Source organism: Arachis ipaensis, chromosome B6, assembly GCF_059453495.1.
Source record: "Arachis ipaensis isolate K30076 ecotype BB chromosome B6, ASM5945349v1, whole genome shotgun sequence".
NCBI classification, from domain to species: Eukaryota; Viridiplantae; Streptophyta; class Magnoliopsida; order Fabales; family Fabaceae; genus Arachis; species Arachis ipaensis.
Genome location: NC_142441.1, coordinates 25961470 through 25980075, shown reverse-complemented (window position 1 = coordinate 25980075; position 18606 = coordinate 25961470). Strand labels below are relative to the sequence as shown.

At 34.1% G+C, this 18606-nt stretch overlaps 2 protein-coding genes across 3 annotated transcripts; both read left to right on the top strand.

Moving 5' to 3' along the window:
- Positions 1–3255, top strand: LOC107647848 (mRNA-decapping enzyme-like protein). The gene is made up of 6 exons (XM_088489663.1): positions 1–165; positions 268–308; positions 412–461; positions 1374–1433; positions 2244–2320; positions 3148–3255. Exons 1-6 carry the CDS (start codon positions 1–3, stop codon positions 3253–3255), a joined length of 501 nt encoding a protein of 166 aa, XP_088345789.1.
- A 6310-nt stretch (positions 3256–9565) lies between these two features.
- Positions 9566–16949, top strand: LOC107647847 (ABC transporter C family member 5). Of its 2 annotated transcripts, XM_016351889.3 has the most exons (12): positions 9566–9900; positions 10208–12434; positions 12563–12883; positions 12960–13046; positions 13118–13813; positions 13898–14062; positions 14158–14452; positions 14584–14798; positions 15057–15362; positions 15681–15744; positions 15847–16086; positions 16174–16949. In XM_016351889.3, the coding sequence occupies exons 2-12, from the start codon at positions 10353–10355 to the stop codon at positions 16284–16286; spliced, it is 4584 nt and encodes a 1527-aa protein (XP_016207375.2). In that variant the 5' UTR covers positions 9566–9900; positions 10208–10352; the 3' UTR covers positions 16287–16949. The 2 variants fall into 2 exon arrangements, with proteins under 2 accessions (XP_016207375.2, XP_020959942.2); XM_021104283.2 differs by having other exon boundaries at positions 9651–9900; positions 15847–16949.
- The last annotated feature ends 1657 nt before the right edge of the window (positions 16950–18606 follow it).

Sequence of the window (18606 nt, the reverse complement as noted above, 5' to 3'; positions counted from 1 at the left end):
ATGTCGCAGAGTCAGAGTAAGAAACTGATGCCGAATCTGGATAGGCAGAGCACCAAGGTGCTGAATCTCACCGTCCTCCAGCGCTTCAATCCCTTCATCGCCGAGATTCTTTTCACCGCCGCTCATGTCTCTTTCTACGAATTCAACATTGAAACTAATCAGTGGGTCCGTTCTCTCTCTCTCTCTCTCTCTCTCTCTCTCTTGACACATTTCTATAATCTCTCATCTCGTTTCTTCAATTTCTGGATGTATTCTTTTTTTTTCCAGAGTCGTAAGGACGTCGAAGGATCTCTATTTGTTGTCAAGAGGTCATCAATGAACACTGCTTCTTCCTCTTTCCATATGCTTCAGTTCATGTGCACTTTGATCCTTGACCAATTTCCCTTATTTTTTTTATTTTGCGTTTTTCAGGAATGTGCAGCCTCAGTTTCAGTTCATTGTCATGAATCGACAAAATACAGGTTCGGATTTGTGTTTCTTTTTTTTTTAATTGAATCCATTTTGTGGTGTTTTTAGTTCCAAGATTAACTGCTAAATGCTAATTAATGTTCAGTGCTGGATAGATTCAATCATTCAAATATATTTTGCATTATTGTTGCTGTAGATTACATATTCTCTTTTTGGCAGTGCTTGATTTATTATTTCCTCATTGTTTGGAGAAATATAAATGTACTAGTGCTCTGCTCTCATTCATCTGTGTGCCTGATTTGTGCTATCAGTTTTCTGATTTACAACTTTCTTTGTAATATTTGTTCTGACAAACAACCTAGTAGAAAATCTATTGGATTTTGAGTATGAACTTAAAAAGCCATACCTATTATATCGAAATGCGGCTCAAGAAGTTAATGGTATATGGTTTTACAATGAAGATGAATGTGAAGAAGACAACATCTTAAATGGTTTTGCGGTCATTTTGGTAGAACTGTATCCCTGTTAGAAATTTGCAATTTAAATTAAAACATTGTTCACTATTTCTTACTTTTACCAAACTATTTTCAGCTGGCCTATATAAGTGGTTGTCATGTGACAATGGATTTAAAATTCCCATTCCAGTTAGAATATTATGAACTATAAAGGGATTTTCCTTGTCTTGTGGACTTGTAAACTTCAGAGCATCTATTCTACCTTGTAGACACTTTAGGTTGTCTGCTAAAACAATACCTAGTTTTTCATTCTTCCATTTTCTTACACGCTATCTTCTACCAGTATAATAGTTAATGCATTATCTGCAGCCTTTCCCCTCCCCTTTCTTTCTCTTCTTCTTCTGTCTTTACTTTCCCTTTTCTTCATTTGACCCAAAATGCAAGCTGATTATTTAATTATTAACATCCGATGATAAATGCATTTTTCCTTTGTTGCTTCATATTATGCAGATCTTTCACCTCTGTCACCGGACTGGCAAGCAAAGCTAATATTCAACTCTCATCAGATAGGTTTGCCTTTAATAATATGTCATAATCATGGAAAAGAAAAGAAGAAAAAATGTGTCATCCATTATGAAATTACATGCACTGATTTTGAACCCACTCAAAATCTCTATCTATCTATACTCATTCTGCATTATCATAAGCTCATCATCATCTATCTCTTTCTTCTTTTGGTTGAAGATTCCTAAATTTGGATATGAAATTATTATAATTGGATATGGTTTAGTATGGGTATAGAAAAAGAAGCTGAGGCTAAAATACAAGGGGCAGTGAAGCTTTTAAAGTTCACTGGGTTAGTGGATTTTATCTATTTAGCTGCACCATCTCATAGGCATGCATGCATACCCTTATCACTACAATAATGGATACATCAATAATCAATCATTAATATAACTTCATTACATGTGATTTTTTGTTATATTTATTATTTATTTTCTAATGTTACTTATTTTAGTTTGTTTAAGTCTCATATTTTAAGTAAAAGATTAAAAAAAATTATACGTGATAATAAAATTATGTAAAAAATTAACATGATGATGAGAAGGATTCATCATCCTATATGCATCAATGGATCCGTTAAATAAAATAATATTATGTGTATTTTTGGGAATGTGGAAACAACAAATAATAGCATTGCTGCAATGGCATCCACTTTATTTTCCTAGTGGCCATTTTTCTTCTATAACCAGTCACTGTCATTTAGATATTGCACCACTATAGCCATTTTTGAAAAGACATATTAGATATATGTTTTAAAATATTTAGATAACTAACTAACTAACTTGCTTGGTTTTTCTGTTCCTTGTTCTTGTTCAGTTGTTCCAAATTTCCATTTTCATTGTAGTCGCAGAAACAGAAAACCAAACAATCATCAATCTTCAACCCTTTTGCAGGTAAATTCAGTTACCCTTTATTGTTTCTGAGGTTTTTTCTCTTTTTATTTTTATTTTTTTTATATTTTACATGCTTATTACACATCATGATGTTGTATCAAAGTTTGAAACTTTGTTCGTTTTTGAGCTCAATTTGATTTGATTTGGTTTGCAACACGGCACAACATTCTCTAATTGTTCCTTATTGTTTTGTTTCTTGAGAATATCGCTCACCATGGCTTCTGAGCTTCCTAATTACTGTGCAATTTCTGGGCTTTGTTGGAAAATTATTCATGTTGAGTCATAATTTGAGTAAGTTTTTTTTTCCTGCTCATAGATTTAAGAAATTTTATGCTTAATGGGATGAGAAAAGAGTTGTGTTTTAGGTTATAAAATTTATTCTTTCTTTAATTCTTTGATGAATCTTGGTTGGTTTTAATGTAGTCCTCTCGAATGGCATTGCTAAATTTCTCTATTTTTATATTTATTATATTTGCTGCTACTTTGCTTGTTTTCATTTATTAAATACTTCTGATATTGCACACAATTTTGCTAACATTCTTACTAATCAAATAACCATAAATCAAGTATTAAAAAGAATTAATTGAAAACAGATAGTGTGTCTCAGTGTTCTTATGTAAATGAGTTGTTTGATTATTTAGATAACTAACTAACTTGCTTTAACTAATATGAATCTGTTGGTAATAATTTTTCATGTGAAACAGGGTTTAGATCTTCAACTCTTGTTAATGTATAAGCCAAGGCCTCATTATTTGTTATATAAAATGGAAAAATGCAGAAATTACTTATATTGTATCTGATTTCTGCTGCTGTTCTCATTCACTCAGAGAGGAAAAGGGTTTAGAACTGTGGAGTGTGTCACTGCTCATTCTGGCTCTCCTGAACGATGTAATACCTCTAAAATACAGCACAATTTGAAGTCAATTTCAAGTTAATAGAGTCACCTTAAGTTGAGGTTAGTAGGCATTCACTTCACTAGTTATCTACAAAAATAATAAGAAGATTAACTAGCAGTCTTAGTAAGGATATTATTTCTAAGATTATTTGTTGTCTACCTCTCACTGCGCTGAAAGCTTATTTGTTATTTGTGTTGGTGCTTGGAGTGTTGGAGCAAGAAACAAAGATGTTGGAGCAAGTTCTTGGGATGAAACTCACACAAGAGACCAAGAAACTAAGGCAGGCTTGTTTTAAAGTTAATTACAAAAGGAAGAAATTTTTGGCCTCCAAATCTTATTCATCATCACTTAGCTAAGCTACTTGTCTTGTATTAGATGAAAAAGACAGCACTTATTAGATGGTTTAAATACATTATTAGATATTAACATATTTTAGGGACTGGAAGGGGTAGATTTGACTGATTAGTGTTTATTGCAATGTTTGTATTTTGGTAAGTTTAGTAAGACAAGGTTTTGTATAGGAGTTATTACTTTTGATTTTCAATAATAAAAATTACATATTATATTAATATTTTGTTTATGAGTTATATAATATTTCATTTATGGATTATGATTTTTTGCTATTGTGAAATTTTAATCAAAAAATTATTTATTTAACTCGATAAAAATGGCGGTAAAAATTATTTTTTTAAGCGATAAAAAATGTCACTGTCAGGGTAAAATAGCGGTTCAAAAATGCAATTTTAACCAATCAAAACGCTACTGTCAGGGTAAAAATGGCGGTTTAAAAATGCCGTTTTAACCAACCAAAATGCAACTGTCAAGGTAATAACGGCGGTTCAAACCGCCGTTTTAACCTATCCAAAAACTGCCATTTTAACCCTGGAAATAACGGCGGTTTGAACCGCCGTTTTAACCAACCAAAATGCCATTCTGTCAGAGTAATAATGGCGGTTCAAACCGCCGTTTTAACCTATCCAAGAACTGCCATTTTAACCCTGGAAATAACGGCGGTTCGAACCGCCGTTTTAACCTATTCAAAAACCGCCGTTTTAACCCAGGGAATTGTGGCGGTTTTCAGAAAACCGCCGTAATAACCAGAATGGCGCCCAGAATTACGTCGCTTTACGAAACCGCCATTATTGGTAATAATGGCGGTTCAAACCGCCGTAAATACAAAAAAAAACCGCCGTTTTTACCAGAATTTTTTGTAGTGATTACTGAAGATGATGTTGATGGTATCTCTGATCTCAAAGCCTCCCTTCAATATACTTTTGAGATGAAAGATCTTGGTTCTTTCAATTATTTTCTTGGTCTCGAGGTCATATCCATAGATGATGGCATCTATCTCACTCATGCTAAGTATGCTTCAGATCTTCTTGCTCGTGCCAGGATTATAGACAGTCACACTGAGTTTACTTCCCTTGAGCCTAATGTTCGTTTTACTCCTATGGATGGAACTGTTTTGGATAATCCTACTCTTTATCGACAGTTAGTTGGAGGACTTGTCTACTTAACTGTCATTCGACCAGACATTGCCTATCCGGTTCATGTTCTTAACCAGTTCTTGTCGGGCACCTCATACTACTCACTATGCGACAGTTCTTCGCATTCTTCGCTACATCAAAGGCACCCTATTTCATGGCCTTTATTTTTCTGTCCATTCATCTTTATCCCTTCAAACGTACTCAGATGCTGATTGGGCTGGTGATCCCTCTGATCGTCATTCTATTACTGGTTATTGTTTATTTCTTGGAGACAATCTCATTTCTAGGCGAGATAAGAAGCAAACGTTCACTGCTCGATCAAGTATAGAAGTTGAATACCGTGCTCTCGCTGACACCACTGCTGAGGTTGTCTCGATTCGTTGACTTCTCGAAGACTTGGGTGCACTGCAGTCGTCCCCAACTGATAGTTTTTTTGACAACCGCAGTACTATTCAGATTGCCCATAATGATGTGTTTCATGAACGCACCGAACATATTGAGACTGATTGTCACCTTCTTCGACAACGCATCCTTATTGATGCTGTTCGTCTCATTGCTGTTGTAACACTGGATCAGACTGCTGATATCTTTACGAAGGCTCATCATCCGACTCATTTTCGAACTCTGATATCCAAACTCAAGATGGTATCCTTAGCTCCTACTTGAGTTTGAAGGGGGGGTTGTTAGAGAATGAATTAGAATCAATATTAGATCAATTTGTATCTTTATATTTATATAGCATATCTGTATATTAATTGTAGGATTGTATACTTTTATTATTTTGATTCTTCTAGCACCTATATATATCCTTTGTACATTCCATACACTGTATAATATACAAAACACTTTCTTCAGATTTCTCTCTTGTTTCTAACAGCTTGGAAGCTTGGATTTGCGACATTAAGGTATGAGTGGTAGTTTTGAGTAGGCATTATGTAAGGGTATGTGAAAACCTAGGTTACTTGCCCCTAGGATAAGTTGAATTGAATTGATTGTTGATATGCTTGAATAATGATTAGCGTGAGTATTGAGTTGATTGATGTATTTTGGCATGAAATTGAAAGTGGAAATAATGAGTTTTTGATGAATTGAGAAGTGTTATGTGATATTGTTAAAATTGGATATTGTGATGTATGTTAGTGCTATGTTGCATGAAAATGAGTACAAATGTTGAGTTTCAATTGAGAATTGAATGTATGAATATTGTGATTTGTGAAATTGGGCCGGAGGTCATGATAGGGTGAGAAAATTCCATTTGTGATAAGTTGAGGTAAGTGGTGTAAATTGTTGTATGAGATTGTGATAATTGATTATTAGTTGATTGAGAAATTTGATATATGAATGTTTATGTTGTCAATAAACATGGGTATGTTGATAGAATGGGTTAAATAAGTTGGAAGTGAGTTGATTTAGGTTTGGAAGGGTTGAGAATTTATGAATGAGTGTTTGTGATGTGTCTGAGTGGTTTTGAAATAGTCCATGATTGAATTGAAATGAGAAATTTATGAGTTTGAGAGGTTATGAGAAATTGGTAAAATTTCTGACTCAAAAAAATTTTAAATTTTAACTCTTATGCTATTTTGGAGGACTATACTTTAAAATACTCTTCAACATAAAAAATTTTGGTAATAATTTTCTATATGCTAAAAAGTTAAAGGATAATTTTTAATAATTTTTTAAAAATTATTTATTGTTCTGTTTTAAATTCATAAGTTTGTAAAAATATAGTTTTTTTGAAATTTCAACTAAAATATAAAATTTGAATTTCTATTCTTATTTGTTTTAATTTTTTTGATATTTATTTGAATTTAAATAAGATTATTTTTTTATTAATATTTATATTTTAAAGTTAATAAAAAAAATAAACAATTTATTGTAGTTATGCTACACAAGTAGCTGATTCGACTTACTATTTATACAACATATACATAATAAATAAAATCAATTTATATAGAAATATTTAAGATAAGACATATAACCAATTCTAATTTATGACATTTGTATAATTTTAAATTGAAATTATTATATTTGTGTGATTTACCTTATTATAGTTCATATTAAATAATAAAGTAAATATTATGGATATAGTGTTTTATAAACATTATATTATTGATTACAGGGGCTTAGTTATTCCATATCACCAATAACAAATTCTATTTTTTTCAAAAAATTAACAGCACAATTAATTAAATTTAAACTTATATTATGCCCACTCACTCAATCAACTTTAATGGAGGGATATAGGATTAAAAGATTAAGCTAGATAAATTTAAAAGTTAAAATATATACGGGTAAATAAAAACTTTATGATTATTAGTATTTTTGAGATTAATTATCAATAGTATTCATACTTAAAGCATCGGTTAGTTACAATTTAATGTTTGTAGTTGAACTTAAGAATCAACAATAACACGTGCCCGTGAGATACGATATGTGTATATAATTAATTTTATATATGCTAATAAAATCCTCAATTTTATTTTAATAAAGCCATTACTTACAGCCACAAGTTTTATGAAAGTCCCTCAACTTAACCTCAGAGCTGAAATAAAAAAAAAAAAAAAAAGAAAAAACACCAGTAAGGCAGTAACAATAAATTTCTTAAAAATACTTTAGTACTTTAATTTACCTTTAGAAGGCTCATGCTTTTACCTTCTTACTAACACCAATTTCCTCAAGAAATTCACTTGCTTTCTCCTCTTTCTTTTAATTTGTGTGCTTCAAATTTCTTGATGGCGTCTTTGCAATAATGGGGTCCAAGCTAATTCTTTAGGTCAGCATCATCTCATGCTCATTACTCATATAAGTTGTATAAACAGTTCTTAGAATAATCATATATCGTTGATGATATTGAGGAATCCTTTTAATCATTAAACAAATTCACTATTGGATCCTTGAAAATATATATTTAATATTTAAGAGCCAAAACATTATTTAATACATTCCTTATTTTGAAAAATTGATTTTTCTTCCATTACTTTAAAAGTTTATAATATCACCCATTCGACTCCAGAGAATTTGTTATCAACCAAGTAAAAATAAAAGCACATAAATGTTATGAGCTTTGTTAGAGATATAATTTTCACTTATGTGTCTTTTTTAAAAAATAATTTCATAACATAGTATCATTATTTTTATAATTAAATTTAAAAGAAATCTAAAATTTAATTTTTGTTAACTTCTAAAAAAGTTTAAACAAAAAAAACTATACAAAATTCACACAAATTAAAAAAAAATTTGGTATTGATATAAATTCTAAAATATTTTTAAATTACTGAAATTCAAAAATACTTATATATATTAGGAACCTAAAAGGCTCTTAGGTAATAGGGATGCTTATATTCCAATTTACATCACTCACTATTTCTTATTAGATAACTTTTTTTAAATTAAATATCAGGTGATTTTTTATTAAAAAAGTTGACTCCTTAGTTATATATATTTCTCACCCAGACACCCAACCAACAATATTTGAATTATCTAGTATAAATTATGGTTAAATATATATAAAGAGTAGAACAAGCAGGATAATTTCCTTTAAAGGGAAAAAAAGAAAAAGAAAAAGTGCATTATTAGGACTTGGGAGATTGAGTTTCATTGCTCGTATTTTCTCTTAAACAAATGTGGCTCTGGTCTGAATGCTATACTTTATTAAACATGTCTGGACACCCTCAAAATCCTCGTATAATATATGAAATCACAAAATGACAAATCATAGTTTATGGCATCAGATTCATCACACACACAGACACACACACACTCTCTCTTACTTGAATCCCACTAACGCTTCTACGTACTCAATTTCATAGGCTCAAATGCAACAAAGCAAAGGCTAGCTACTTCATTATCACTGGCAATTGCCAAGTATTAGATGCTTTCAAATCTTTATTGCTAAAAGTAAAACATTAAATAATGGTGCATTCCAAGTTTCCAACTCCTAATCTATTATTTCTTTGTTGACGCTTGGTCCATATCCCATGATCTCACTAGTCATAAGCCAGCACACACACACATCACACATGGAACAAATATGTTGAAATATACCAACAATCCAACATTAGTCTTTAAAAATATAGGAAAATGCTATTTGTACATTAAAATCAGCTACTAAAATTAATTACTAATGTATTTATATATAAATATATATGTGGTTTAATTTATTTTTAATATATATTTATATTTTAACATATATTTTATACTGATAACTGATTTTGGTAGTTGATTTTAGTATACACGTAGCATAACCCAAAAATATAATATCCCCGAATCAACATGTAATATTCTATAGGGATATGTCATTTTAAGTTTTTGTTAAAATCACCGAAGGAGACACTTGTTTATGTCTTTTCCCTTTCAATTTACTATTTCCATATTCTCATTTTTATATTCAAATGATGATAAGCTTTTAATTTCATTATTGAGATGTAATCATGATCTAATTTTTTAGAACATTGAATTTAATCCTAAAGAATTATATTAACTTTATGATCAAATTTAATCTCTTTCTAAAATTACAAAATTAAATTTTATTTACAATCTCATTCATGATAGCTAAAAATAGGAAAACTCTTGACAATCTAGACTTACCATCTATGCTTCACACATCATCACTCTAGTATAATCCTCTAAGGTACTCTATAAATAATGATAAAATTAAAATGAATCCCAACACACAAACTAATTCTAACCTAAGCTAAAAACCTTAAAACAGAACACCATCAACGAAACACAAATTTCAACCTAAAACTCCATGGAGTGTTGAACCCTATTCTTATTATTCATCCTCATTTGAATCCATTTTGTTAAAATTTCACTCACCTCTGCTCCAAGTTTATAAGTTTTCAGTTCTTACACGCAACTTTGTTATACCACCAACACAAAAACACAAAACTCTGCATCAGCAATTCAGCATAGTTTAGACAAAAAAAGAAAAGAGAAAAGCAAAACATAATCAAATAACATAAAATTAAGAGAAGCAGAAGAGAGAGATTGAAAAACACACACACTCTCTCTCTCGCTCTCTCTCTCTCTCTCTCTCTGTTTTCCTGTTTCTCTCTGTTTTCTGTGTTCTGTGTTCTGTGCATTGTTACGCTGCATCTCTATTTTGTATTTACAATCGAAAACGTTGTCGTTTGGGGTGTGTGCTGTTGGTGATTATCCTCGTTGGTCAGTCTCCAAAAGTTGGAGCTTTGCACAGGTAGCTACAACACATGAATACATCATCACAATCATAAGCGTCATAATTATCAACAATCTTTGAATCACAAGGGCAAATTCAGAGACCCTTTGTGAAAAAGATCAGTTTTTTGTAATCTTCTTCGATATATTGGATTTTTCTGGTCACACCCTTTGTCCCTTTGTGTGTTTTGGATGCTATAAGAAAACAACACTGTTGATAATAGCAATAGAAAGCTATTTTTATCTTCTTCCTTCTCGTGTTCTTTGTGTTTACGTGTGTTGATGAAAAATCTCTTGTTTTGTTTTCATGTGCAATGTGTCCGCAGAATCTACCTCCAGATGCATATTTGATGGTGAAATGATTCCATTTCTATTCCGCTTCACTGATCTCAATCTCTTAGCTGCTGCTGCTTCTTCTTCTTCTCATCGACTCATTTCTCTGAATCCCAAGCTTTCTTCAATAACACAGCAATGTCTACAACACTACCTTCTTCTTCTTCTTCTGTTGGATCGTCTCATACCCTTTTCAATGAGATCCTTTCTTTGCCAGTTCTGGAACTTGTAGCAACGTGTGCCAACTTGGCACTGCTGCTTGTGTTTCTCATTGTTATCTTTTCAAGAAAGGTGCTTGGGAACGTGGGAAGTGTTAGATATGACAATAAGGATGATATTGCAAGCAATGGTGGCGCAGTTAGTCCTAGAATTGTTGATGCACAAACACATGAAGTTAGGATTGGTACATGGTTCAAGCTTTCGGTCTTGTCTTGTCTCTATGTTCTGTTGGTGCAACTTGTGGTGTTGGGTTTTGATGTTGTAGCTTTGATTCAGGGAAAGGGTAATTTGTCTGTAATTTTGTTGCCAGTTTCTCAGGGCTTGTCTTGGATTGTGTTGAGCTTCTTGGCTTTAAATTGCAAGGCTCAGAGGCTTGATAGGTTTCCATTTTTGTTGAGAGTTTGGTGGAGTGTGTCATTTGTTATTTGCTTGTGCACTTTGTATGTTGATGGGAGAGGGTTATGGGATGAAGGTTACAAGCATTTGCAGTCCCATGTGGTGGCGAATTTTGCTGCCACGCCTGCACTTGCCTTCTTGTGTATTGTTGCGGCTAGGGGTGTTACTGGTATTGAAGTCTGTGGGGATTCGGATTTTCGAGAGCCGTTGCTTGCTGAAGAAGAATCAGGGTGTGTGAAGGTTACTCCATACAGTGATGCTGGAATTTTTAGCCTGGCTACTCTGTCTTGGCTGAACCCAATTCTTTCCCTTGGCGCAAGGCGACCATTGGAGCTTAAGGACATTCCCCTAGTGGCACGAAAAGATCGAGCTAAGACAAATTACAAGATTTTGAATTCTAATTGGGAGAGATTGAAGGCTGAAAATCCGTCCGGACAGCCTTCGTTAGCTTGGGCACTTCTCAGATCATTTTGGAAGGAAGCAGCTTGGAATGCCATCTTTGCTGGTTTGAATACTCTTGTTTCTTATGTTGGTCCTTACATGGTAAGCTACTTTGTTGATTACTTGAGTGGCAAACAAAGTTATCCGAACGAGGGCTATGTCCTCGCTGGGATCTTCTTCGTGGCGAAGCTTGTTGAGACCTTTACAACTCGTCAATGGTATCTAGGAGTGGATATCTTGGGCATGCATGTTAGATCAGCTCTAACAGCGATGGTGTATCGAAAGGGGCTTAGACTCTCGAGCTTAGCGAGGCAAAGTCACACAAGTGGAGAGATTGTTAACTACATGGCTGTAGATGTTCAAAGAGTAGGGGACTACTCTTGGTACCTTCATGATATGTGGATGCTTCCTATGCAGATTGTTCTTGCCCTTCTAATCTTGTACAAGAACGTTGGAATTGCTTGTATTGCAACACTGATTGCTACCATCATTTCAATTGTTGTCACTGTTCCAGTAGCTAGGATCCAAGAAGATTATCAAGACAAGTTAATGGCTGCAAAAGATGAAAGGATGCGAAAAACATCTGAGTGCTTAAGGAACATGAGGATTCTCAAGTTGCAAGCTTGGGAAGACAGGTATCAAATAAAGTTAGAGGAGATGCGTGGAGTCGAGTTCAAATGGCTTCGAAAAGCGTTGTACTCGCAAGCTTTCATAACATTCATATTCTGGAGCTCCCCCATTTTTGTTTCAGCTGTCACTTTCGCTACATGCATATTGCTGGGTGGAGAGTTGACTGCAGGTGGTGTGCTTTCTGCTTTGGCTACTTTTAGAATCCTCCAAGAACCTCTCAGGAATTTTCCGGACTTGGTTTCAACAATGGCTCAGACTAAGGTTTCGATTGATCGAATATCTTCTTTCCTGCTTGAGGAAGAGTTGCAGGAAGATGCAACTATTGTCTTACCTCATGGAATCTCTAATGTTGCAGTAGAAATTAAGGATGGTATCTTCTGTTGGGACCCTTCATCATCTTCTAGACCAACTCTATCAGGGATTCATATGAAGGCCGAAAAAGGAATGCGTGTGGCTGTTTGTGGTATGGTTGGTTCCGGGAAATCAAGTTTTCTTTCTTGCATCCTTGGAGAGATTCCTAAGCGTTCCGGCGAAGTATGTTGGTGTGCCTAAGCTAAGCTTTTAATTCTCGCTTTACAGTGTTTATATTTATCCTTTGATTTGATTTGAAATGAACTGAATTGGAAATGAATTATTGTGTTTGGAATTAATATCTTTTGCAGGTAAGGGTGTGCGGCTTGTCTGCATATGTCTCGCAATCAGCATGGATACAGTCTGGAAACATAGAGGAAAATATTCTGTTTGGAAGCCCAATGGACAAAGCAAAGTACAAGAATGTTCTTCATGCTTGTTCTCTTAAGAAGGACTTGGAGCTTTTCTCACATGGTGATCAAACAATTATTGGTGATAGAGGCATAAACCTGAGTGGTGGCCAGAAGCAGCGTGTTCAGCTCGCACGAGCACTCTACCAAGATGCTGATATTTATCTTCTTGATGATCCCTTTAGTGCAGTTGATGCTCACACCGGATCAGAATTGTTTAGGGTTAGTTTTCCTTAGCACAGAGTTAATGTTACAGTTTAAGTGAAACAGATTTTACTCTAATGACGTGAAACTGCAGGAGTATATATTGACAGCACTAGCAAATAAAACAGTAATCTATGTGACACATCAAGTTGAATTTCTTCCTGCTGCTGATTTGATACTGGTATGGCTGCTTTTATTTTTCCATGCAAGTTCTGAAATTGTTATTTCTAAATTTGGTTTTTGGTTCTGAAGGTTCTCAAAGAAGGCTGCATCATACAAGCTGGAAAATATGATGATCTCTTACAAGCAGGAACAGATTTTAATGCTCTAGTTTCTGCTCACCATGAAGCCATAGAGGCTATGGAAATTCCTAGTTTCTCATCTGAAGATTCCGAAGAACATTTATCCTTAAATGCATTGGTTATATCCAGTAAGAAGTCTATTTGTTCCACAAATGATATTGACAATTTGGCAAAGGAACTGCAAGAGGGATCATCGAATTCAGATCAAAAAGCGATTAAGGAGAAGAAGAAAACAAAACGCTCAAGGAAAAAGCAACTAGTTCAAGAAGAGGAGAGGGTCAGAGGTAGAATCAGCATGAAGGTTTATTTGTCATACATGGCAGCAGCATATAAAGGGTTATTGATTCCTCTCATAATCATGGCGCAAACGTTATTTCAGTTTCTACAGATTGCTAGTAATTGGTGGATGGCTTGGGCTAACCCACAAACTGAAGGAGACCTGCCGAAAGTATCTCCCACAGAGCTTCTTGTCGTTTACATGGCCCTCGCTTTCGGCAGCTCCTGCTTTATATTTGTAAGGGCTATTCTGGTGGCTACATTTGGCCTTGCAGCAGCTCAGAAGCTGTTCTTGAAGATGCTTAGAAGTGTTTTCCATGCACCAATGTCTTTCTTCGACTCTACACCTGCCGGACGGATCTTGAATCGTGTAAGCTTTATTTTCCTGTTTTGAACATTCCACACACTATATGGTGTATAGATCATAATCATTGTCATCTGTGTTCTCTACCAGGTATCAGTTGATCAAAGTGTTGTGGATCTTGACATTCCTTTCAGACTCGGTGGCTTCGCTTCGACAACAATACAACTTATTGGTATTGTTGGTGTGATGACAGAAGTCACATGGCAAGTTTTGCTCCTAGTTATCCCAATGGGTGTTGCTTGTTTGTGGATGCAGGTAGATAAGGATATTCCATCTTAACTTGAAATCTGTTACACTGATTTGATTTGAAGATAACTTGTTCTAAAAACTGTCAACTAACTTGGTCGCAGAAATACTATATGGCTTCCTCGAGGGAACTAGTCCGAATTGTAAGCATCCAGAAGTCTCCAATTATAAATCTTTTTGCTGAATCAATTGCTGGAGCATCTACAATAAGAGGATTTGGACAAGAAAAGAGGTTTATGAAGCGAAATCTCTATCTTCTAGATTGCTTTGCTCGGCCATTCTTCTGCAGTCTTGCTGCTATCGAATGGCTCTGCTTGCGGATGGAGTTACTGTCAACTTTTGTATTTGCTTTCTGCATGGTATTACTTGTAAGCTTCCCCCATGGAAGCATTGATCCCAGTAAGTATTATGGTTGCTATGGCCAGTCTTGGACAATTGAATTATGATGCTTTATTTCTGAAGTTATAGACCTATGGTTTGACATTAGGCCAAATGCAAAGAATCAACCAATTTTCTGATGTTCCTTACAGGCATGGCTGGACTTGCTGTGACTTATGGACTCAATTTGAATGCACGTTTATCGAGATGGATACTTAGCTTCTGCAAACTCGAAAATAAAATCATTTCTATTGAAAGAATTTACCAATACAGTCAAATTCCAAGTGAAGCACCAGCAATCATTGAAGATTTTCGCCCTCCACCCTCATGGCCCGAAAATGGAACAATTGAAATAATTGATCTGAAGGTACTTATTAGATCAGTTTTGTTGATTTTTTACATCTTTATTTCATTTTAGTTTATTAATTCTCACAAGCAACATTGTTAAACCAGCAGCAAAAAAAAGCACACAACTCCAAAACATAATCAAATAACAAAATCTTATGAGAAATGAAAGCGAGATTCATTGTTTGTATGTTAAGCTACATGTTATGTTTGTATTCAAAATCAAAATCCTAAACTTCTAAACTAAACTAACGGCTTAGTCATGCGATATGTGATGAAGGTGCGGTACAAGGAGAATCTTCCTGTGGTACTTCATGGAGTGTCATGCACATTTCCAGGCGGAAAAAAGATCGGAATAGTTGGACGTACCGGTAGTGGCAAATCAACTTTAATTCAGGCATTGTTTCGGTTGATTGAACCATCTGATGGGAGGATACTTATAGACAACATTGATATTTTACATATTGGTCTTCATGATCTTAGGAGTCATCTAAGTATCATACCACAAGATCCAACCTTATTTGAAGGGACCATCCGTGGCAATCTTGATCCTCTTGAGGAGCACTCTGATCAACACATCTGGGAGGTTAGTACGAATTGCAAAATAAATGATGAATGATGCATAATCTAAACTAGTCAAACGGTATTAAAAGATATTAATTGGACATCATTCTAAAACAGTCAAAATATTAAAATAGTAAAGTTTATAAAAATTTTCAATATATTGAAAGTATTGGACATAAATTTTTCACATATTAACATGACAACTAGGATTTTGTTTTCATATGACCAATCAACTTACAACTCCACTCTGATTTAGCAAACAAACAAATGAAAATTAAGGTCACTTAGTTAAGTAGAGGAGCATTATCCTGCTAAATTTTAAATTTTAATTTTTTCACAGGCATTGGACAAGTCTCAACTTGGAGATGTTATCCGTGAAAAGGACCAAAAGCTTGACACACCAGGTAGGGAAAAAATACATAAACATCACAAATCATAGGAAATAATTAGAAGTTCAATATATAAAAACTGATTTATTTGGTGATGTATGAACTTCCAAATTGCAGTGCTGGAAAATGGAGACAATTGGAGCGTAGGACAGCGGCAACTTGTTTCCCTAGGCCGAGCTCTTCTGAAGCAATCAAAAATACTTGTACTCGATGAAGCAACAGCATCAGTTGATACTGCCACTGATAATCTTATCCAGAAGATTATCCGTGATGAGTTTAAAGATTGTACTGTCTGCACCATTGCGCATCGCATTCCAACCGTTATAGACAGTGATCTTGTTCTAGTACTTAGTGATGGTGTGTCACTGCATTGCCATACACATTATATTATTTGTTTTGTGCTTGCTAATAAAGTTATGTTTGTTTGTTTTATTCTTCACACAGGTAGAGTTGCAGAATTCGACACTCCATCGCGACTATTAGAGGATAAAACCTCCATGTTTTTGAAGTTGGTGGCGGAGTATTCGTCAAGGTCAAGTGGCATCCCAGCAGGATAGAAATCTCCAAAGGACGTCAAGCAAGGTTATTGACTAAAGCTCAATATAGTTCAAGACAGTTCAAGAATTGATCAAGAAGATAAGGTCCAAAGTTTGATGTGAAATTCAACACATAATATAAGTCATGTGAATTTTTTACACGAGATGATCGATTGTCATGTTTGTCTTGTTGCCGCTACATTCGTGGCATGCATGGACATTGGAAAAATGAAGATAGGCGCTTCCCTACTTATCAATCAATGGCACCTGTGGAAGGAAAATTAGTTTTTATAGTTTGAAGCTAACCAGCAGTTGATACTTCCACTTTGAACCAAACTTGAGGAATTATGCTTGGTTTGCTTGCTTTTGTGCAAGTTGTAACAGAATAAGATGATTGTCTGTGTTAAACCCAAAAAACAAAATTAGGTTTAGAATGAAGCAGGGGGGCATTTTGATTAGTGTTAGGAAAGGGTAGAGTTAAAAGGTTAAAGCTAGATAATTGTACACACGGATTGCCCTGAGAAAAAGAAAAAAGATATTGGTCATCCTTAGTCTTCTTAGTTAACTAGTTTTCTTAATATCATCATTTGTAAATGGAAATTGCTATCCTTAGTCTTGTTCAAGTGTTATCCTTCAGGTACTTACTCGAAAGAAATCAAAATTCAAATCAATCTATTTCTGTCATCTGTATAAATAACTATAGATTCACATGCATCATCACACTATGAATGATCTCGCTGGTGAGGAATATTTAATATGAAGCAATATACACGCAAATACGTGGTCATAATTCACATCAGCAAAACTGCCCTGTTATTTTTCAGCTAAAAACAATTCTTTTTTTTTTTTTTTTTCCCTTGGGAATCCTATCACTGTTATATTTGTCGCAGTTTCAGGTTTTTTTTTTTTTTTTTGGTATTAGGAGTTTCAAGTGGTTATCTAACTATTTTTTCACTTCACGACATTAATTGTTTATGCGAATTTAGAGAAATACTCTTTCAGAAATAGAAAAATCTTTCGTATTTAGATATATTTATACAAGTATTTTAAATTAAAATTAGAAACAATGAAGCTATTTATATTTATGAGATGTGCTACACATTCTTGTGTTATTGTCATCCAACTATCCAAGTTCAATGAAGTAGACTCAATACCAACAAAAACCATTTTTTAAAAGAGCGTGATTATACGCACACACGCCATTCTTCCAACCAAGCATTTACATTCACGCATGGGGTTTTACGTTATCGTCGTCGTCGTCGTTGACTTCTTCTTTGCGTTCCTCCTCCTCCTCCTTCTTCTTCTTCGCGTGTTTTCTCCTCATCGTCATTCTTTTATTACTGCTGTAGTTGCTACATTTTTTTTCTTTTTCTCCTCCTCTCCTTGGTGATTTTGCAGCATTATGTGTTTTTTCTTCTTCCTCTTTGTTTGATTTTTCTTCTCTTTTTCTTGGTTTTATTCCTCTCAAGAGAGTGAAACAAAAATAATTATAACAAAATGAAATAAGAAGAAGATGAAGAAGAAAAAATAAAAAAGAAGAAGAAGAAGAAGCAGTAGAAGATGAAGATGAAGAGTTTTGAATTGTGCAGAACAACGAGACCAAATGCACCTTAAATCATTAATAAATGATTCAAAATTAAACTGAGAAATGGACCGAAAATCTGAAATTTCTTAAGAAATAAAAAAATTGGTCAATACTTAACAGCAGCATCAAGTGAACCTCAGTTAATTCACAAATGAACTGAAAATTAAATTTCGAATGAACCGATATTACTTAATGATGATGATACACAAACAAACTCGTTTCAAAACAAGCACATACCAAGTCAATTTTGAACAAAAATATATCCAAATCGATTTCGGATCAGACAATGTCATCAATATGACAAAAATTCGATGATAACGATAACAATAACGACGAAAACGATAATGACAATACGTATTAGAAGAAGACAATGACAATAACGATGATGATGATGATGATGGAGAAGAAGGATGAAAAGAAAGGGGAGAAGAAATTCCAAAAAAAAATGAAAGAGAATGGGGAAGAGGAGGAGGTGCTGTTAGTGACGACGGTAACAAAATTGAAAAATAATGAAAAAAGAGGAAAAGAAGAAGAAGATGTAGTATCAGGGACGAAGAAGAATGTGCGTGCGTGAATTTGAAACAAAAAGAAGAAAGCACAAAAAAGAAGCGCGTGAATCTAAAAGACTTGGTTGGACTTGGTTGGTTAAATTACTTGGATGTGGACCTTTATTATTAGATTTAATAAGAAAAATGGTCAATGATCATCAGAATTTATTATTTTTTGCTATCACTTTTAGCCATCAACCTATTTTTT